Below are 23,224 nucleotides of genomic sequence, written 5' to 3'. Positions count from 1 at the left end.
CCCTCCCATGCTGTCTTCCATGGCCTTCTCAGGCAGTCCCGTGCCACCAAGGGAACCTGAGAATGCAGCTGGTGTTTCTGCCAGCTGACTATAGAGCTGATTGGAGACCAGAATAGTGCCAATCATCTATATAGTCTAAGAAATTGGAAGCTACGAGCATTTCATCACTTCAGTTTCACAGGATATAAACGGTGCCATTTGTAAATTGGGAAAGCATCTGATCACACCAGTCTTGGTTTGATTAGATAATGTAAGGGCAGAGGAGATATCCAGAGTCTGTAGAGCCCAGATATCTAAAAAAAATAAAATAAAAATTACAATGCCTATTGAAGTTATAGGGGATATTTGCATTCCCTGTGATAGCATTAAAAGTGATAAAAAAGGGACAGTGAAAAAAATCAAAATAACTTAAAAAAAAAAAATCACTCTCGCCCCTCCCCCTGCACACCTGTGTGCGCGAGCATTGACCCTTTGCCGGTATGTAAACAGCGGTTGAACAATGTATGTGAGGTATTGCCGTGAACGTCAGATCAAGGGCAGTAATTCTAGTAACACTAGACCTCCTCTGTAAATCTAAAATAGTAGCTTGTAAAGGCTTTTAAATGTTACCTCTGGATATTAAATACGTATACAGTTTGTCGCCATTGCACGGGGCATGCACAGTTTTAAAGCATATCATGTTTGGTATCCATTTACTCGGCATAGCATCATCTTTTATATTTTACCAAACAATTGGCCAATATATTGTGTTTTTGTGCATTAATAGTAAAAAGCGCATTTTTTTTTTTAAATTGCGTTTTTAAAAAAAAATAAAAATCGCTGCACAAGTACTATGTAACATAAAAATTGCAGCACCCACCATTTATATTCACTAGGGTTTCTGCTTTAAAAAATGTTTGGGGGTTTAAATTAATTTCTTATAAAAAAAAAAATACAGATTTTTTTTTTTTCATGTGAGCAAAAAGTGTCAGAAAAGGCTTGATCTTCAGGGGTTAGATGAGTGAGTGATGTGTGGCATTAGCTTCTAATACTTGGCATAAAATGCCCCCACCCCCCAAAATACCCCTTTTTAGAAAGTAGACACCCCAAACTATTTTCTGAGAGGCATGTTGAATCAATAGAATTTTTTTACCACAAGTTTTTGGAAAATTACAAAATTTTTTTTTTTTTATACAAAATTGTCACTTAAATGAGTTATTGCTCACACATGCCATGGGCATATGTGGAATTACTCCCCAAAATACATTCTGCTACTTCTCCCAAGTATGGGGGTACCACATGTGAGAGACGTTTTGGCAGTCTAGCCAAGTACAGGACCTCAAAATCCAATAAGCACCTTCAGGCTTTTAAAGGGCTTTATTTCCTCATTACACTTCCTGACTACCTATCACAGTTTCGGAGGCCCTGAAATACCAGGATAGCAGCAAACCCTCCCAAATGTCCCCTTTTTGGAAAATAGACACCCCAAGGAGTTTGATAAGAAGCATGGTTAGTATTTTGCAGATCTCGTTTGTTGCCACAAGTGTTTGGAAAATGAAGAAAGAAAACAAAAACATAATTTTTCTTTTCTTTTTTTATATTTCAAAACCTTGTGAGAAAAAAATGAGATCTGTAAAATACTCACCATGCCTTTTTTTAAATTTCTTGGGGTGTCTGCTTTCCAAAAAGGGGTCATTTGGGTAGGGGGTTTGGTGCTGTCCTGGCATATCAGGGCCTTTGAAACTGATAGGTAATGAGGAAGTTGTGCACCTTCAGGCTTTCAAAGTGGACATTGGATTTCAGGCTCCTGTATGTGGCTAGGCATTTTCCAGAAACTTGTGGAAAAAAATAAATCTTCCATGGACTCAATATGCATCTCAGCAGATAGTTTAGGGTGTCTACTTTCCAACAAGGGGTCATTTGGGGGTGTTTGTACTATCCTGGTATTTTAGCACCTCAAGAAATGTGATGGGCAGTCAGAAAGTAAAAGCTGTGTAAATTCTATTATCTATAACATAGATTGTAGACGCTATAACTTTCACACAAAGCAATGAATATACACTTATTGGGATTTTTTTACCAAAAACATGTAGCAGAATACATTTTGGCCTACATTTATAACTAACTTTTAGTTTACTATATATTTTTTTTTATAGCCGAAAGCAAAAAAAAAATATTTTTTTCTTCAAAATTTTTAGGTTTTTTGTTTATAGCGCAAAAAATAAAAAGTGCACAGGTGATCAAATACCACCGAAAGAAAGCACTATTTTTGTTAAAAAAAAAAAAAGATGTAATTTCATGTGGGTACAGCACTGCATGACCGCAGAATTATCAATTGCATTAGTGCAGTGCTGCATAGCAAAAAGAGGCCTGGTCATTAAGGAGGGGTAAATCCTCTGGAGGGCAAGTGGTTAAAAGCTTTATCTATAGTCACTGAAAAACGATAAGGGGGTGCATGCGCGACCAGGCATGATGGCGGACACTTAGTTCCCAAGCTCCGCTCATCCCCGGCCCTTCCGGACTCACCAGCCACCCTACGCTGCTTATAACTCGCTCCGGGTTAACCACATCAGCTCCGCACCCAGCCCGGCACCTGGGGGACTTTCCAATGGGAAGATGGAACATTGGAAGCCCCCCTCCTCGCTGCCACAAGACCCGTGGCCCTCACTGCTTCAGCGGTTTCTCTCCAGGCTGCAATCCCCGGCCTCTAGTAACACCAAGTCCAAGGTGCGATCCCAGACCCCCAGCGGCCACTGAGGGTACTGTAACCTTCCTTCCAGCAGAGCAGCTGACAGCCTCAGTTCTAAATCATCCCCAGATGGAGGAATTTGATCCCCCGGCTATGACAGGAGGAGCAATGGACCACTCTTTACCAGGGAATCCTTCATCCTCTACCCATGCTCCCCAGCAGGCTTCATTTTCTCTCACAATTTCTGCACTGGACGATAAATTGCAAGTATTTTTACACAATATTACCGCCTCCATATCCGCTGAAGTTGGAAAATTGGCTTTGGATCTCAGAGAGGAAATAGCCCAGATCGGAGATCGCTCGGATCAACTAGAAAATAAGTTTGCCGAATTGGTGCAATACGTTCATGTTTTGGGGGAAGACAACGCGTATCTGAAGCACTCAATGTCCCAAATGCAGCTCCAACAAGAGGACCTGGAAAACAGGGAACAGCGCCAAAATATCTGTATTCGCGGTATGTCCGAATCTATTGCTGACTCACAACTACACTGTCACCTATTGTCCTTCATCGCAACCGCTCCCATGTTTCCAGAAGCAGATTGGCGAATGGATAGGGCTCCCTGCTCTCTGGGCCCCAAACCTGTTGAAGGCACCAGACCTTGCGACGTCATAGTTTGCTTCCATTTCTTTCAAAGCAAAGAAGCCTTATTATCTGCAGTTCACCAGAAATCTTCTTTGGAATTTAAAGGGGATAGACTCCAGCTCTTCTGTGAATATTCCCTGATTACCCTGGCCAAACGGTGGGCACTGGAGCCGATCACCACACACCTTCAGTAACACCGTGTCCCTTTTTGCTGGGGGTTTCCCTTCAAGCTGGTCGTCTCTAAAGACAACACCCAAGTTGTTCTTTGTGATCTTCATGAGGCAGACTCTTTCCTAAAGCTGCTGGAAATCCCACCTTTGTCGGATGATGCGTCCTCATTGCTGCCTACCCCATCTCACCCTTCCGCCACCCCCAACAAGATCTGGACACCAGTTTGCGGGGGCCGGAAGCGACTCTAGCATACCCCACAACGTCCACGTTCTCCTCGATCAAGCTACCCGCTCACCTGATATTTTTTTGGGGTGACCTCCTGTGGTAATTTTAGTGCATTTTTTTCTTTTGTTTTTTTTTCTGGGCGGGTTTGACGACCTTCCTGATGTTTCAGATGTCGTGTTGCCCCCGAATTTGTCTAGCCGTTGGCCTAGACTACTTGGGTTCAGTTGTTGTTCCCAAGTATATATCCTCACAGATATCTATGTCTCCCATTGTAATTTCTATTTTTTGTGTTATTTTAATGTTCTGTTTTATCGATGGTATTTCATTTATTTTTTTCTGCTAGTACACATGCTTTATCCATTATTATTTTGTGATGGCTTTAATTGTTTTTATCATATAATGTCAAGGGCCTTAAATCCATTCAAAAGCGGTGGATGGCTTTGAGGGAATTTTGATCCTCAGAAGCAGATGTTATTTTTTGTCCAGGAGACCCTTTTCAAATCAACTGGCTCCTTCCGTTTTGCCTCAAGATTTTTTTCCCAAGCCTACTCGGCCTTTGATCCCTCTGGGAAAGCTGGGGTGTCAATTCTGATTAGGACTCACTGCTCCCTTCGAGTTGTTTCCTCCAAAGTCGACCAACGAGGTTGTTTCATTATTTTGGAATGTATGCTTGGTAACACTCCCCTTGTGTTGTTGAATTTAGACGCCCCAAATACGGCCAATTTCAATTTCTTTCCCAAACACTTGCCAACTTAGGTTCCACTTCCACTCCGCATGTGATTGTTGAGGGTGATTTTAATTAAATTTTTTCCCCTCATAAAGACAGGAAAGTTCTTTTCGAGTCTACACCCTCGAAGCGGCAGTGCTTCACTTCTAAATCTTTTCGCAGATTGATAAGTGAGCATCGTCTCATTGACGCCTGGTGGATTAGACACCCTTTCCATAAACAGTTTACTTTATACTCCACCCCCCATCCTAGCTTCTCCCGCGTGGATCATTTCTTTATCTCCGCCCCATTGCTTCCTCTCCTGGTCGCCTCTGAAATCAACCCTATTACATGGTCCGACCACGCCTCTTTAACTTTGAACCTTTTCTTCCGTACCGTTATGCCGAAAACATGTCACTGGCGCCTCAAAGAGACCTTTCTATCCACCGAACATCTTCGGGACGAACTCTCTCTGGGACTTGATATGTATTTTAGTCACAATGTTGGCTTTGTAGCATCTACCTTGCCCCTGTGGGAGGCCCATAAGGTGGTATTTCGGGGACTCTGTATTTCTATTGGATCCCGTTAAAAAAAGTCCTCGACGTGTGCCAAGGCTTATTTTATTCACCAACTGTCTCTGGCTGAATGACGTCTATTGGCTAAACCGTCCATTTCTGAGCTCCATAAGGTGACATTGCTAAGCAACCAAATCAAGGCTCTCGATTCCAGTAAGTCTGCACAGTCCTTCTTTTGGGTCAAATTGAAATCTACGAATTTTCTAATAAACCTCATCTTATGCTAGTCAATCGGCTTAAAGCACAATCCCACTCAACGATGCCAGATCTAATCCAACCGAATGGAAGCCCTACCTATGATCCCCATGTCATGGTCTCCCTTTTTGGCTCATACTATGAGAATCTCTATAACTGTTTGACCCCCTACCTTCATCCACCCCTTACACAATCATCTTTTGATAGTTTTTTTCAATCCCCTATCATTACTGATACTATCACTCTCAGACATTGAGGCCCTTAATGCAGACATCACATCTGAGGAATTATTCGACACAATTAAACATTTCCCCTCTCGTAAAACTCTGGGACCAGACGGATTGCCCTATTCCTATTATAAGTCCTTCATTGGTATCCTGGCCCCCCTTCTCTCTTTATTGGGATCTTTTCAAAGGTGTCACACCCCAGGCTGAGTTCTCCTGCGCATTTATTTTAGTTATCCCCAAACCCGACAAGGACCACTCTATTATAGACAACTATCGCCCTATTGAACTCCAATTACAAGATCTTCACTAAGATCTTGGCCAATCGGCTGCCCAGACTCCTCTCCAAGCTCATGCACAGGGATCAGGTGGGTTTTGTGCCTGCCAGACATGCTGTGGATAACACCAGGAGATCTATTGATCTGGTTGACCTGGTTAACTGATCCTCCATCCCTGCTATATTATTGAGTTTAGACGCTCAAAAAGCTTTCGACAGCCTAAGTTGACCTTACATGTTTATGGTCTTGGAGAGGTTTGGCTTCCGGGGCCCATGTGTGGCAGTCTTGAAGGTTCTTTATTCTTCCCCCTTCTCACAGGTCAGATTAGCCTCCTTTCTTTTGTCCCCTTTCCAGATGTCAAATGGTACACATCAGGGCTGTCCACTCTCTCCTTAATTGTTCATTCTTTGTTTGGAACCATTAGCTATTTATCAGGTCTAATTCAGATATACGCGCGTGATACAATCCCATACCCGCGAATACAAACTATCCCTTTTTGCAGATGACATCCTCCTCACACCTCCCTACCGATTTTACATAAGATCTTGCTACAATTCAGATCCACTAAAGGAGGAGGGGTAAAAACTCTGCAATCAAACACAAATATGAGTACTATTAATAAATATATACCGATTAAAGAAAAAAGCCCAGAGATAGTGTTCAGAGAAACAAAAGGAAGGAAACGGAAAAGAAGACGGGGAGCAAATTACACATTTAGAAAACAAAATGGAAATGAAACAAATTAACCTATATGTACAGACACTGTAGTGGAGCAGATTGTGATGGGCCAACAGGGAGTTATATCTCAAATCCCTACAAAAACCGAGATGGCGGAAATGTTTGTTAATTTGGAACGTTCCATAAAATACGAAATGGTGGTGATTCACAAGGACCTGGGAAGAATCCTAACAAGAGTAGAAGTGGAAGAGAAAGTAGAAAACCAGGCCCAGCAGACTGTGAAATTGGAAAGGCAAGTGGAAGTGTTAAAAAAAGGAACAGAGGAAGTCTAGAGGATCAAAAGAATAGGGAGAGAAGAAATAACTTGAGGATCTGGGGCCTACCAGTAGAGCTAAATGAAGAGGACCTATCGGGAAATATAAGTAGTCTCAATAACACTCTAATAGAAATTAAAAATTGAGAGAGTACATAGAATCAGGTGCCCACCAGGAATCACAACAGAATTTCCAAGAGATGTGGTTGTTCACTTTCACTATTATGAGGACCGAGAATATGGAAAAGACTGCGTGAAACATCTGAAATAAGTTACGGAGGAAAAAAGTTGCAAACTTTTGCGGACGTGTCTGCTGAGACTTTGTCTAGAAGAAGGTTACCGAAACCGCTACTTAAGCAGATTATAGGTAAAAAGGTCCAATAAAACTAAGGGTTTCTGGCGTGCCTGATTGGGTGGAAAGAGGGGAAATCGGCTAGGCTGAGATCACCATAAGATCTAAGACTTTTGTGAAAAATTATAACTGCAGGTGGTCAGAAGGGTCTATTGAGAGGGTGGAATTAAAAAACGAAAAATGGCAGCAAGTAAATAAAAGGAGAAATTAACTAGAGGGGGGGCGGGGGAGATGGAAGGGATGAGGAGGAAATCAAAGTTATACAGTTGCAAGAAAAAGTATGTGAACCCCTTGGGATTACGTGGCGTTTTGCATGAATTGGGCATAAAATGTGCTCTGAACGTCATCTAAGTCACAACAATAGAAGAACACAGTCTGCTGAACATAATACTACACAAACATTAGATGTTGCCATGGTTTAATTGCACATAACATGTAAACATTCACAGTGCAGGGAGGAAAAAGTATGTGAACCTTTGGACTTAATAACTGGTTGACCCTCCTTTGGCAGCAATAACCTCAACCAAACGTTTCCTGTAGTTGCAGATCAGACCTGCACAACGATCTGGAGTAATTTTGGACCACTCCCCTTCACAAAACTGTTTCAGTGTAGCAATATTCTTGAGATGTCTGGTGTGAATCGCTCTCTTAAGGTCATGCCACAGCATTTCAATCGGATTGAGGTCAGGACTCTGACTGGGCCACTCCAGAAGGCGTATTCTGTGCTGTTGCAGCCATTGTTTTGTTGAATTACTTGTATGCTTTGGGTCATTGTCCTGTTGCATCACCCATCCTCTGCGTAGCTTCAGTTGGCGGACAGATGGTCGTACGTTTTCCTGCAAAATGTCTTGATAAACTCTGGAATTCATTTTCCCATCAATGACAACAATCCGTCCACGCCCTGAGGCAGCAAAGCAGCCCCAAACCATGATGCTCCCTCCGCCATGTTTTACAGTGGGGATGAGGTTTTTATGTTGGTGTGCTGTACCTTTTTTTCTCCACACAGTGTTGTGTGTTCTTCCCAAACAACTCAATCTTGGTTTCATCTGTCCACAGTATATTTTGCCAGTAGTGCTGTGGAACATCTAGGTGCTCTTTTGCAAACTTCAAATGTGCTGCAATATTTTTTTTGGACAGCAATGGCTTCCTCCATGGTGTCCTCCCATGTACTCCATTCTTGTTTAATGTTTTCCTTATTGTAGATGTGTCAACAAAAATGTTAGCATGTGCCAGAGATTTCTGTAGGTCTTTAGCTGACACTCTGGGATTCTTCTTTACCTCATGCAGCATTCTGCACTGTGTTCTTGCAGTCATTTTTACAGGACGACCACGCCTAGGGAGAGTAGCAACAGTGCTAAATTTTCTCCATTTGTAGACAGTCTGTCTTACCGTGGACACATGAACATCAAGGCTTTTGGAGATACTTTTGTAACCCTTTCCAGCTTCATGCAAGTCAACAATTCTTGATCGTAGGTCTTCTGAGAGCTCTTTTCTGCGAGGCATGGTTCACATCAGACAGTGCTTCTTGAAACCAGTAAGCCCAATACAGGTGTGTGTTTTTTAAGGGCAGGACAGCTGTCAGCAACACATCCAATATCATCACACTGATTGGAGTCAAGGTTGGCTCACTCCTCGCTCCAATTAGCTCTGGGAGAAGTCATTAAGCTAGGGCCTCACATACTTTTTCCTCCCTGCACTGTGAATGTTTACATGTTATGTGCAATTAAACCATGGCAACATCTAATGTTTGTGTAGTATTATGTTCAGCAGACTTTGTTCTTCTATTGTGACTTAGATGACGTTCAGAGCACATTTTATGCCCAATTCATGCAAAACTCCACGTAATCCCAAGGGGTTCACACACTTTTTCTTGCAACTGTAGGGTTGATTTCTTGGCTAGGGAATTTGTTCCCTGTACCTAATAAATAAATATTCCTCCCTTTTTTTTTCTTTGTCCCTCCATGCCTCCCTCTGTCAGTCCTCCCCGTTGTCCCCCTATAGGGCTTCCATGAGGAGACCAGAGTAAGAAGTTTTTTTTTTTGTTTTTTTTTTAAGAGAAGAGCAAGGTGTCTGGAGGTCCAATAGGATATGAAACTAAAATCCCCCATGTTGGGAAAGGGGATCCAGGTTACGTACATGTTCAGAGCCATACCACAAAATAGTAATTGTTAGTGGGGGATACCTGTGTCAGATTCCAGGGCAATACATAGGCCAGGGAGTATAAGGGTGTGATGAATGGGTGGAAGGAGGGGACAGAATGGGGGGAGGGGTGGGAGGGGACGGGGCTGGGTAGCTGTCCATGAAATTAATATTTTTTGCCTATCTGCATGTAAATGGAGTTGTGAAGAAGGGAAAAAGTAAAAAGATACAAGCTTGATTAATATTATGACCTATAATGTGAAAGGCTTAAATTCTCCAATTAAGAGACATAATGTACTGAGGGAAGTACACCAACATTCTATAGATGTGTTCTTTTTACAAGAGGCACACCTCTCTTATGATACCAATATCAAATTGTATTCAAGGAATTATCCAAACTGGCATTATGCAGATTCACCCATAAAGAGGGCTAAAGGAGTTGCAATTGGATTTTTAATATGGATTTTGAGGTTGAGGAGAAACTGGTAGATCCAGAGGGTTGGTATCTGGGCCTAAGGGGGGAAATTCAGGGACAAAATATACGTTGGTTAATATATACAGTGGGGATCGAAAGTTTGGGCACCCCAGCTAAAAATTTGTATTAATGTGCATAAAGAAGCCAAGGAAAGATGGAAAAATCTCCAAAAGGCATCAGATTACAGATTAGACATTCTTATAATATGTCAACAAAAGTTATATTTTATTTCCATCATTTACACTTTCAAAATAGCAGAAAACAAAAAAATGGCGTCTGCAAAAGTTTGGGCACCCTGCAGAGTTAATATCTTGTACTGCCCCCTTTGGCAAGTATCACAGCTTGTAAACGCTTTTTGTAGCCAGCCAAGAGTCTTTCAATTCTTGTTTGAGGTATCTTTGCCCATTCTTCCTTACAAAAGTTTTCCAGTTCTTTGAGATTTCTGGGCTGTTTGTCACACACTGCTCTTTTAAGGTCTATCCATAGATTTTCAATTATGTTGAGGTCAGGAGATTGTGAAGGCCATGGCAAAACCTTCAGTTTACGCCTCTTGATGTAATCCCCCGTGGATTTCGAGGTGTGTTTAGGATCATTATCCATTAGTAGAAGCCACCCTCTCTTTAACTTCAGTTTTTTCACAGATGGCATCAAGTTACCATCCAAAATTTGCTGAAATTTTACTGAATCCATTTTTCCTTCTACTCGTGAGATGTTCCCTGTGCCCCTGGCTGCAACACAACCCCAAAGCATGATTGATCCAACCCCATGCTTAACAGTTGGACAGAGGTTCTTTTCATTAAATTCTGTGCCCCTTCTTCTCCAAACGTACCTTTGCTCATTCCTGCCAAAAAGTTCAATTTTAACCTCAGCGGTCCACAGAACTTGTTTCCAAAATGCATCAGGCTTGTCTATATGTTCATTTGCAAAGTTCAAACGATGATTTTTGTGGTGAGGACGTAGAAGAGGTTTTCTTCTGATGACTCTTCCATGAAGACCATATTTGTACAAGTATCTCTTTATAGTGGAATAGTGTACCACAACTCCAGTGTCTGCCAGATCTTTCTGGAGGGATCGTGCAGTCAAACGTGGGTTTTGAATTTTTTTTCTCACAATCCTGCGAGCTGTTCTGTCTGATATTTTTCTTGGTCTTCCAGATCTTGCTTTAACTTCCACTGTTCCTGATGACTGCCATTTCTTAACTACATTCCGAACAGAGGATATTGACATCTGAAAACGCTTTGCTATCTTCTTATAGCCTTCTCCAGCTTTGTGAGCGTCAACTATTTTCAGTTTCAGTTTTCTAGACAACTGCTTAGAAGAACCCATGGTGCTGATTGTTGGGGCAAGGTCAGATGAGTCTGGGCATTTAAAACCTTTGACATTGACATAACCTGATCTTCCCAGACGATGATTGAGAACAATCCATGAGAACGGCAGGTCTCAGCTTTGCAAAGGGGGCAGTGCATGCTATAAATTCTGCAGGGTGCCCAAACTTTTACAGACGCCATTTTTTTCTTTTCTGTTATTTTGAAAGTTTAAATGATGGAAATAAAATCTAACTTTTGTTGACATATTATAAGAATGTCTAACCTGTAATTTGATGCCTTTTGGAGATTTTTCCATCTTTCCTTGGCTTCTTTATGCACATTAATACACATTTTTAGCTGGGGTGCCCAAACTTTCGATCCCCACTGTATTGCCCAAATAAAAATCCTGAAATATTTCTTCAAGAAGTGCTTGGGAAAATTATGAATTTTAAGAGGGGTAGTCTGATCGTGGCAGGAGATTTTAATTTTTGTTTGGATCCTTGGATGGATGTGTCTTCAATTGTGCAGAAAGAGGGAGGTAAAAAATTAAGATTGGTGAAAAAGAGGTTATTTCAAAATCAATAAATGCTTGGAGAGTGAAACATCCCAGAGAAAGATTATACCTTCTTCTCATATGTGCACAGATCGTATTTGCAATTGGATTATATATTAATAAAGCACAGACAATTGGAATCCTTGATTAAATCCGAGGTAGAGGTGATGTCTATCTTGGATCATGCTCCTGTCATGGTGAAACTATGGCTAGGAGGAGATTGGAATAAGAAGGCCATGTGGAGATTAAATGGGACACTTATACAAGACCCCGAAATAGAGGGTTAAGGGAAGAGTTCGAGCAATTTTTTGCTCTGAATGAAATGGAGGAAATATCGCTGGCTACTATTTGGGAGGTACATCAGGCTTATGTAGGAATCTTGATAGCTTTAGGGACAAAAAGAAAAAGGAACGAGAGAAAAAAATAAAGGGGGTAACAGAAGAGTTCTATAAATTAAGAGGTTCCAAACGTTTATAGCAAACTCTATGATGTGAATCTTAAAAATCAGAAAGTAATGGAGGAAGAGAAGACTAGGAAAAGACAAGAATTCCTAAAGTAGGCACACTTACCAAGAATAGCAGAAGATAAATTAGCAGCCCTAGATTGCGTAATCTCCCAGGAGAAAATTAGAGTGGCCCTGAAGAGTACGGCTAGAGGAAAGAGCCCAGGTCCTGACGGATATACGGTGGGATATTATAAAGAATTTAAAGAGATATTGGTACCTAACCTCTGTAGATACATGAATGTATTTGATGAGGGGATGAAAATGAGAGAAGAATCACTACATGCGTATATAACAGTTATCCTTAACCTCACTAGTGGTCTGATTATGTCCATATTTCTGTGCTCAAAGTGGTACATTTTTTTGCATGGAAATATGTTTTTTTTTATTGTAGGCCTGTAATTTTTAGGAATAACTCACTGAAATCTGTCCGAACAAGAGTCTAGTAAACATCCTGGGTATGTTAAAATTTGAAACACGAAATCATAAATTATAATTTCATAAATAATCATAAAAAATATAATAATAAATTTAAGTAAATATAATTAAACCAAAAACACTGAAATTTGAAATATAGCGCCAAGTTCGCACATCACTAAGCAAAGTCGCAAAATCATTTTCAGTGTCTGATGACGCATTTCCCCGCGAATAATTATCACTCAATTCTGCAAGTGGTTCTAATTTACTATCGCTTATTCTAGCTGGTCTAAAACCACTTTTGACCTAAAGGGACGCTTTTTGGACGCCATGGACAAAAATAACAGTAAAAATGCAGGCAGGGCACAGGGACAAAGCACTAGGGACAAAATGTATGTGAAATGGTTTGATACAGTAATGTTTTACTATGTGATTTTAGTGAATTTAGTGATGTCACTTTTACAAGTTTCAAATTTCCCGCCAGTTCCATCCCCCATACGTCCCGACGTCGCAGGTAACAGAACCCAGAAGACAGGTGCCAGCATCCGCCAGAGGACATTGCCGGGGACACTGCAGGAGGGACATCGCGGGAGCGCATGACAAGGTAAGTGAAGAGATCCCGGAGCAGCGCTGCAAGGTATTCCTGAGTGTAGCTCGAGGTTACCGCTTGTGGTGCTGAAACTTTACCCCGAGATACATTCAGGAATACCTCCAGGGAGGTAAGAGAAGGGAAGAATAGTGCACAATGTGCCAGTTATAGACCCATTTCATTATTAAATATTGATACAAAATTATTTGTGAAATTCCTAGCCACTAGGATGAAAGAGCTGATGCCAAAGTGGATACATTTAGATCAAGTAGAATTTATTCCAGGGAGGGAAGGAAAGAGGGTCTAAGAACATTGCTCCTCCTACAAAAAGCAAAAAAAGGGAAGCAGCCTACAATTATACTGTCGATTGATGTAGAAAAAGCTTTCAATAGGGTAGATTGGGGATTTATGATTAACACGCATAAAATATTAGGAATAGGGATTAAAATGGTAATGTTAATGCAGAAGGGCTGTTACATAGTCCTTTTGTCCATCAAGGTGAATGGGTCCCTGTCAGGGTCCTTTAAAATGTATAATGGTACTAGACAGGGGTGCCCATTATTGCCATTATTATTTGTCTTATCCCTGGAACCTCTTTTGGCACTGGTAAGAAAGAATACAGATATTAAAAGAATTAAGATAGGAGAAGTAGAACATAAGGTGGCAGCGTACGCAGATGACATGCTGTTTTATATTGTCAATCCTAGATTAATGGGGATATTAAATCGATACGGGCAGTTGTCAAATTTGAAAATAAACCTTTCAAAATCTGAGATCTTAAATATTAATGCTTCTAAGGTAGAGATGCAGATTCTGCAAAAATACTTCCCATTTACATGGAGGGAGAGGAAATTAAGCTACCTGGGAATAAAGTTCACCCCCTCAATAAAGAACTTATATCAAGGTAATTATATACCACTAATAAATGAGATTAAAGATGAGCTGAGAATACTCTCAATAGGGTGAGTCTCGTGGATCAGACGTATCAATCTGGTTAAGATGGTGATAGTCCCAAAAATCCTGTATAAGTTTCAAATCCTCCCAATATATCTACCAGGATCTTTCTTTAGGATAATAAGAAAATTGATACTGAGGTTTATCTGGGCTAAAAAGAAACCAATAATTAAGTATGCGGTGTTCTGTAACAATAACGAAAAAGGAAGAATAAATCTACGAAATATGAGGAAGTATTATATGTCGGTGTTATTGTCACGAGTGGTAGATTGGACACATAACTGAGACAAAAAAGTTGGGTTAAAATGGAAGGCATATTAAGTAATGCTCAATTAGAGAGGGTCATTTGGATTCTACAAAAGTTTCAAGAATTAGATGAAAATAGCAGTACACTGACACGAGAGGTGTTGAGAATATGGGATGGGTTTCATAAGTTAATGGATTGGAAGTACAATTCACTGTGGATACCCCTGGTGGATACGACTTTTTCTCCACCCAGGAATGATAATATTTTTTGGGAAATGGTTTCAAAATAGAAACACATGGTTAAGGGATATAGTAGATAAGGGGAAGTTATGTACATTTCAAGAATTAAAGCGTAAAAAAATGTATTTTATACTTTAATGGATTTAGATATTTTCAATTAGGACATTTTGTCTCAACACTCCCCCAACCACTGAGGATGCCGGAGTATATGCTTCCATTTGAAAAAAATGTTGAGTTATTGGACAGCCCATAAACATGTAATTTCTAGAATATACAAGATCCTTATTGAATGGATGGGACCTGAACCTCTGTTATTCTTAGAGAGATGAGAAAGAGAATTGGGTACAAATATGAACAAGCAACAGAAGAATAAAATGTTTAAGTTGATACACGGGGTGGTGAATATGAACACAGTAGAAATGAACTGTAAATGTTTAACTAGATGGTATTGTACACCGAGTGTAGCACATAAACAAAGAAGAAATTTTGCCATTTTGTTGAAGGGGCTGTGGTGGAAGGGGGACAATGGCTCACATATGGTGGGAGTGTTAGAAAATGCAAGAGTATTGGCAAGATATAATTCAATATATACAGGAGATTATGGGGATAACTATTCAAAAAAGATCCGTGGGTGTACCTATTTTATAAGACAGAGGTGTCAGTGCAATAATATAAAAATAGTTTATTATATCATCTAATTAGTGCTGCAAAAGGCTTAATCCCCAAATTTTGGCAGGCATCAGACCCCCCAACAATGAGAGATTGGAAAGAGAGGAGTACATAAATAAAATGGAGGAGTTATACCACATAGATGAAGATAGAATGGAAAAATTCAGAAGGGATTGGAGAAAGTGGTATGATAAGATATCTGACAAATATCTTGAAATAATGGGTGCCCCGGTTGTAGAGTTGGAGAATAAAATTGAATAACTGTAAAGTCTTAATGTGAAGGGAGAATAAAAGGCTTTGATTGTGGTTGGTAGACAGGTCAGGAAAGAAATGGAAAAAAACTACTTGGACAGGGATAATTTATGGTGGAGGATCGGATAAGGGGTAATGGAATGAAAGGTTTTGATGTTGGTTAGATTGTTTGTGTTTTGATAAACTGTATATCATTGATCTATGTATTGAAATAAAATGTAATAAGATAATTGATACAGTAGTTGCTCAGGTCAGGTTTACATCAGGTTCAGGACAGATTTAAATCAGGATTTTATCTTGTTCACACACATGCAGTTTAGAAACAAGTCCCATAGAAACAAGTCAATAACTAGAGATGAGCGAATCGAACCAGGCGAACCGGAATTCGAGTCGAATTTCAGGAAATATTCGATTCGCGTTGAATCCGAAATTTTGCCTACTTCGGGTGCGCGAATCGAATATTTCCCGATCAGCCGGCAAAAGTGTCCCTGCAGTGAGCTCCGCTATTTCTGACAGTTCTCTGACAGAAGGAACACATGTTTAGCGGTTGAAACATTGTATCTATTAGTTTACATTTAGGATACAGATGTTTCAACCGCTGTACATGTGAAGAAGCTGTCAGAGAACTGTCAGAAATAGAGGAACTCTGCACATACACTTTTTGCCGGCTTGGAATTATTCTTCTTTTCATCCTACTTCTTCTTCATCCTCATCCTCATCCTCTTCTTCTGAGGATGAAGAAGAAGAAGAAGAAGAAGAAGTAGGATGAAAAGAAGAATAATTCCAAGCCGGCAAAAAGTGTATGTGCAGAGTTCCTCTATTCTGCAGATACACTTAGAGGAGCTCTGCAGATACACTTAGAGGAGCTCTGCACATACACTTTTTGCCGGCTTGGAATTAATCTTATTTTCATCCTACTTCTTCTTCTTCTTCATCCTCATCCTCAGAAGAAGAAGAAGAGGAGGAGGATGAAGAAGAAGTAGGATGAAAATAAGAATAATTCCAAGCCGGCAAAAAGTGTATGTGCAGAGTTCCTCTATTCTGCAGATACACTTAGAGGAGCTCTGCACATACACTTTTTGCCGGCTTGGAATTAATCTTATTTTCATCCTACTTCCAATGTCCCAGAACTGTCATAAATAGTCTATTTCTGACAGTTCTATGACATTCCCTCCATACAGCGGTTGAAACCGCTGTATGGAGTGAATGTCCCAGAACTGTCAGAAATAGTCTATTTCTGACAGTTATGGGACATTCACTCCATACAGCGGTTTCAACCGCTGTATGGAGGGAATGTCCTAGAACTGTCAGAAATAGACTATTTATGACAGTTCTGGGACATTCCTTCCATACAGCGGTTGAAACATTGTATCTATTTTTTTCCATAAATGACATTCTGCAAATACACTTAGAGGAGCGCTGCAGATACACTTTTTGCCAGCTTGGAATTAATCTTATTTTCATCCTACTTCTTCTTCATCTTCTTCTTCTTCATCCTCATCCTCATAAGAAGAAGAAGAGGATGAGGATGAAGAAGAAGAAGAAGAAGAAGTAGGATGAAAATAAGAATAATTCCAAGCCGGCTAAAAGTGTATCTGCAGCGCTCCTCTAAGTGTATCTGCAGAATGTCATTTATGGAAAAAAATAGATACAATGTTTCAACCGCTGTATGGAGTGAATGTTCCATAACTGTCAGAAATAGACTATTTATGACAGTTCTGGGACATTCACTCCATACAGCGGTTGAAACCGCTGTATGGAGGGAATGTCATAGAACTGTCAGAAATAGACTATTTATGACACACTCACTCCATACAGCGGTTGAAACATTGTATCTATTTGTTTCCATAAATGGATCCATTTATGGAAACAAATAGATACAATGTTTCAACCGCTGTATGGAGTGAGTGTCCCAGAACTGTTAGAAATAGTCTATTTCTGACAGTTCTATGACATTCCCTCCATACAGCGGTTGAAACCGCTGTATGGAGTGAATGTCCCAGAACTGTCAGAAATAGACAGAAACTGTCACAGAACTGTCCTTCTTCTCATCCTTCTCCTTCTTCTCATCCTTCTTCTCATCCTTCTCCTTCTTCTCATCCTTCTCCTTCTTCTCATCCTTCTTCTTCTCATCCTTCTCCTTCTCCATCTTCTCATCCTTCTCCTTCTTCTCATCCTTCCCCTTCTCCTTCTCCTTCTCTTTCTTCTCATCCTTCTCCTTCTTCTCATCCTTCTCCTTCTTCTCATCCTTCTCCTTCTTCTCATCCTTCTCCTTCTTCTCATCCTTCTCATCCTTCTCCTTCTTCTCATCCTTCTCCTTCTCCTTCTTCTCATCCTTCTCCTTCTCCTTCTTCTCATCCTTCTCCTTCTCCTTCTTCTCATCCTTCTCCTTCTCCTTCTTCTCATCCTTCTCCTTCTCATCCTTCTCCTTCTTCTCATCCTTCTTCTCATCCTTCTCCTTCTTCTCCTTCTTCTCATCCTTCTCCTTCTTCTCATCCTTCTTCTCATCCTTCTCCTTCTTCTCATCCTTCTCCTTCTTCTCATCCTTCTCCTTCTCCTCATCCTTCTCCTTCTTCTCATCCTTCTCCTTCTCCTTCTTCTCATCCTTCTCCTTCTTCTCATCCTTCTCCTTCTTCTCATCCTTCTCCTTCTCCATCTTCTCATCCTTCTCCTTCTTCTCATCCTTCTCCTTCTCCTTCTCATCCTTCTCCTTCTCCTCATCCTTCTCCTTCTTCTCATCCTTCTCCTTCTTCTCATCCTTCTCCTTCTCCTTCTTCTCATCCTTCTCCTTCTCCTTCTTCTCATCCTTCTCCTTCTCCTTCTTCTCATCCTTCTCCTTCTCCTTCTTCTCATCCTTCTCCTTCTCCTTCTTCTCATCCTTCTCCTTCTTCTCATCCTTCTCCTTCTCCTTCTTCTCATCCTTCTCCTTCTCCTTCTTCTCATCCTTCTCCTTCTCCTTCTTCTCATCCTTCTCCTTCTCCTTCTCCTTCCTCATCTCCAAGGGCATTTAAATTAAAGGTACAGTGTTCTGCACTAATTTAAAGGCTCTCTGAAGCCTAGAAACCCTTTTAATAAGTTAACTTCGTAGCGAATTAATTCGCATCGAATCGAATTTCATACTGGAATTCGCCGAATCAGCCGAATCGAATTTTTGAGAAATTCGCTCATCTCTATCAATAACCTATAATCTGCACCTGAACCAGACCACACTTGCTCTTTTTTCAATTCACACTGACTCCGCACTGCCAGTGCACTGAACATACAGTATGTGAACAGGCACCATAGGAAGCTATGTCATTTCACCTTTCATGCAGATTGAATGCGGTTCAGACCGCATATATGTGAACGGGCACAAAATAATTCTGTCTGAGAAAGTGAGCTAGCACAATTGCAGTGGAAGATGCTGGAATGCAGTGTTTTCCACCACACAGGAACTTTTTCTGGCAGGCTAGTCATAGTTTGAGTGGAGGTTCCCGAGCTTGTATATAATTGTATATGTTTTTTACTGCTTGTAGTATATTTATCTAGCTATCTGGCTATTGTAGGTGAAATGACATTTTTCAAATTTTAATTCACTTTGTTTTCTTGTGTTTTTTTTTTTTTTTCCTGTGTAGGCCTTATTTTGAGGGTCTTTCACACTCCAGTTCTCAAACCGAAATCGGCAGTTTGCACAGCATGAAAAGTCAGAAAGAATTACCAAGCCCTGTAAGTAGCTATGTCTGATGAAGAGGCTTAATCTGCTGATTATAGCACTTGTGGTACTGAACATATCAAGAATAGAAATGTTTTTATATGTAGTGTATCTGTATTAGACATGTGCAGAACTAAAAAAAAAGTGTTTAATTTCAGATTGATTTGTTAAAGAAGAACTCAAGGATGTGCCAAAAAAAAAAAAAAACACCCATTAATAAACCCCCACCCTCTACACAAAATACTAAACTGTTAATACAATTTTGAAAATCCTTACCATTTAGGAGAAAAGTCTGATTGAATTATCATGACCTCATCTCTGTAAATTAAAAGATAACAGCATCTGTTCTGCCAAGGAGGAGGTGTTACAGTAGGGATTAAATCATATCCTCTCCTCTCTTTCTGCAGGAAAAGGAAACTACAGTTCCCATCACCACAGGAAATTGTAGTGAATGTGGAGCGGTACACTAGGCCTGTACATGTTAAACGTGTACGAGAGTCTCTGTCCACCCACCACTGCAAGTGGGGCTGAATTACATCACTGCTTCCTGGAGAAAGAACTACAGAAGGGATGTGCCAAGTCCAGTGGCGGGGGGGTGGGAGGTATAGCACAGGTCTTGCAAACAGGAAGCCAAAGAGCATTAATGGTTTGATTTGAAAATTATTGGCTATTTCAGAGCAGCTATTAAGTGAACCAGAAGATGGATGACATTTAGTGAAGGTAGGAAATCAGCAACAAGGATATGTAAAGAAGTTTTTGCCCCGAGTTCTGCTTTAAGTTACTGATTTAATTTCTATTTATTTTGGACTGGATTCAAATTGTTTCAGTGGATTTAAATTATTCAAATTTGAATTGAAAATATCTAATCAATCCAAATGCATTGTGAAGAATATCTGGTTCTATTCTATTTGAAATTCAAGTTTTAGAAGATGGTTATATTGTATCTATTTTGTTTGTATTTTAATCTATTTTATTATTTTCTATTCTTTTTTATTCTATTCCTTTCTTTTCTGTTTTATTCTATTCGTTTAGTTTCTATTCTATCCTGTTTTACGCTGTTATTTTCTATTGTATTGTATTCAGTTTTATTCTTTGATTTTCCAATTTCAGAAAACAGCTGCATTCATTCTATTTTATTTGAATGTTTTATTTTCTATTCTATTCAGTCAAAGTTTTCTATTCAATCCTATGCTATTTGACTCTATTCTTTTATTTTCTATTCTGTTTCTATTCCATTTTATTCTATCCTTTTATTTTCTATTCTATTCCATTATATTCTGATCTGTTTTACTCTATTTTTTCTATTCTAGTTTGTTTAACTTTTTTCTATTCTTTTTTAAATTCAAAAAGGACAGCTATATTTATTCTATTCAAATCTAATTTTTTGATTCCTTTATTTTATGTTCTATTCTGTTTTTATATTTCAGATTTGTTTTTCAGTTCATTTTATTTTTTGAATTTGATTTCATTTTCTAGTTCAATTTGAATTTCAGACAGCATTTTGTCTCATTATTTCAGATCAGTTTAAATTCATTACTATTGGAATTCGGAAATTTGGATACATTTGAGTAACTAAAAATGTGTCCGAATTTTGATTTGGAACAAAGCAAACTGCACATGTCTAGTGTGTATAGTGTGCTCTTATAGTATGTGTGTGTATCTGTATAATTCAAGTCTTCCTTTCTTTAAAAAAAAAAAAAAAAAGTGTAAAAATGTGCAATGAATACACCTGTAAATTCATAGAATTTGAAAACAACCTAACTTGAGAATGTCTAAAACAGAAACCCGGAGTGTACAGTTTCATCCAGCCAAACCGGGAGGTCCTGTTTTATTTATCAGTGAAAATGGGACTTTGTATGCTTTTATTGGTTCAACATTAAAAAATTAAGTCACACTTCACATTTTAAAACCAAATGTTCTTTGAAGATATCAGCATGTGGTTATATTGATATAGCAGTAAGATGCACAACAAGAGTTTTGCTGCATTTGCTTCCTCAGGATCCACGGTTTAGGTATACAACTATAATGATAGAAATACAGTCATAAAATGCAGCAGAGCTAAGGTTGGAGTATTGACATCAAATGAAGTAATAATCATAACAAGTAGCCAACAGTTGGGGGGTGGGGGGAGGGGAGTCAAATGGAATGAGCCAAATAGAATCTCCTCAGGTTTCGAGGGGCGACCCATGGGGGGACTAACATGTAAAGGGCCAGGGAGCAAATACACATAAAGGGTGCAGGATGCCCATATTATAACATAACACTTATCTAGTATCGAATGCAAGTAAATCAAAGGGTTGGACTTTAGTAAGCAATGCTTGGTTGTATTATGTGAGGGTCATAAGCCCTCCTCGGGATGTCCTAGTGATGATTAGAAAGATAATAATGTGTACGCCTGTAGAACACAGAGAAGCACAAACCATATAAGTTGTGCCGGTCTTCATTATACATGTTTATCCCTTTCCTCATCCAAAGCATCCTCACCTAATGTCTATAGAAGTCTGAAAAAAATACATATGGCTCATCAACAGCTACAGTCTCAAATGGCCAAACCCATCTTCTGCCATACAGCTGAATATACCGTGCTTTCCACTTGCTAGCTAATCACAAAAGGACTGGCCCCCAGGTCTCAACACTGACCTGAAACAATAAACAGACAAAAGCAGAAAAAGGAGAGAAAATGAGGCTGGCTATGCTCATGCAGAAATAGAATGGAGACTACACATAGTCCAGTGTTGTATACCAAGCATTGTTAAAAAGCAACTCAGGCCATGGAGAAAACCACACACACCAGAGACTGCCAGCATGTCTATCCAAACTGCCTCCACCCTTCACTGAGACCAGACAACAAATGAAAGAGAGCTACCCCTGGCTGGCCTTAAATGTGTATCTTCCCCACCTCTTGTGCCACCCACTGACCTTTTTAACCCTCAGCGACCCACACTAACAATCCTCTCCCATAATGTCACTGAGAGAGAGGCGACGTGGATGCTTCTGCATATGAACTATATAGTCACAAAATGACTACACTACCAACATCATGTCTGGTAATGTCAGTTGGAAATATCCAAACCTCCCTTTTGAAAACTCCAAAAAAGGGAAATTACTGTGTAAGAAGCAGAGGGACAGCTAGACCCCCCCCCCCCCCCCCAATCAACAGCCAAAACCTCTCGGATGCCTCTATACCAGAAGTCTTGTTGTGGAAAAGATAAAATTACATTACCGAATACAACGTGCGCTACCAAGCCCTTAAAAAAATACACACACACACACACACACACACACTGTGTGTGTGTGTGTAGTTTCTTTTTGCATATATATATAAAACTATACCCACACTGCACTACACTTGGGTCAACGGAGAAAGCCTACCTTCCTATCAACATTCTGGGGCTCAGAGCAATTTAGTTTTCCCTTCAGCGCTGGACACCTTTTCTGTAAGGACTTCTGAAGGATGTTGCCATATCCAAGGCTTACATTTGTGAAGGAGGCACCAGAAGGCCCACCGCTAAAAAGAAAGCTGATTTGATCCTCTTTTGGAAAAAAACATCATGTTCTGGCCCCCTTTGCCATTTACATTGCAGATGTGGAGAATTGGCAGACTGATTCTCAGTCATCAATATCTGGATTTGAGAGAATGGCCTTTTCATCGGCTGCTCTAAAGCTCTGTGTCACAGACAGAAAGATTGAACATGGATCTTCTGGTGTTCACATTTATCAAGAAACTGTCCAAGGACCCTCGGGCCTTTGCAATGGATTCTTTGGTGACCTGTAAAGTATATGTCTTGCACCCTTCCATATTCTTTCTAATCTGCTCAGCAGGATCAAGATAAAGAGAATTCTGGTGGTCCTCATTGTACCAAATTGGCCCGGGAGGGCATGGTACTTAGCCACTCAGATTCCAGGCAGTCTCTCCTTGGGTGTCCCAATGGCCAATGTTCTGTTCTGCTTTTCTGTGACTGATTTTAACAGCATGGCTTTTGAAGCCATGGCCCTGGGAGATGGGAATATCTGACTCTATCATCCCTACCCTCTTGAAAACCAAGAAAACTATTTATTGCAAAGTTTACCATTGCACCTGGAAGGCCTATTTTGTTTTGTGGGAGTCAAGGAACTTTCATTGTAGAAAGTACTCTTTGGGATGTATTCTGTGCTTTCTCTA

General features: G+C 40.0%; 1 protein-coding gene across 6 annotated transcripts in view; it reads left to right on the top strand.

Moving 5' to 3' along the window:
* Positions 1-23,224, top strand: part of PACS2 (phosphofurin acidic cluster sorting protein 2) — a 1,098,307-nt gene that overhangs the window by 401,615 nt on the left and 673,468 nt on the right. For all 6 annotated transcript variants that reach the window (XM_089657830.1, XM_089657827.1, XM_089657828.1 and 3 more), the window contains exon 10: positions 18,986-19,076. In XM_089657830.1, the coding sequence (XP_089513956.1) occupies positions 18,986-19,076 (91 nt within the window). The remainder of the gene's footprint in view (positions 1-18,985; positions 19,077-23,224) is intronic.

This window comes from Staurois parvus, unplaced genomic scaffold (genome assembly GCF_062004578.1).
Source record: "Staurois parvus isolate SC_StPar_1 unplaced genomic scaffold, SC_StPar_1.0 ptg001032l, whole genome shotgun sequence".
NCBI classification, from domain to species: Eukaryota; Metazoa; Chordata; class Amphibia; order Anura; family Ranidae; genus Staurois; species Staurois parvus.
This window is presented reverse-complemented; position numbering and strand designations above follow the sequence as displayed.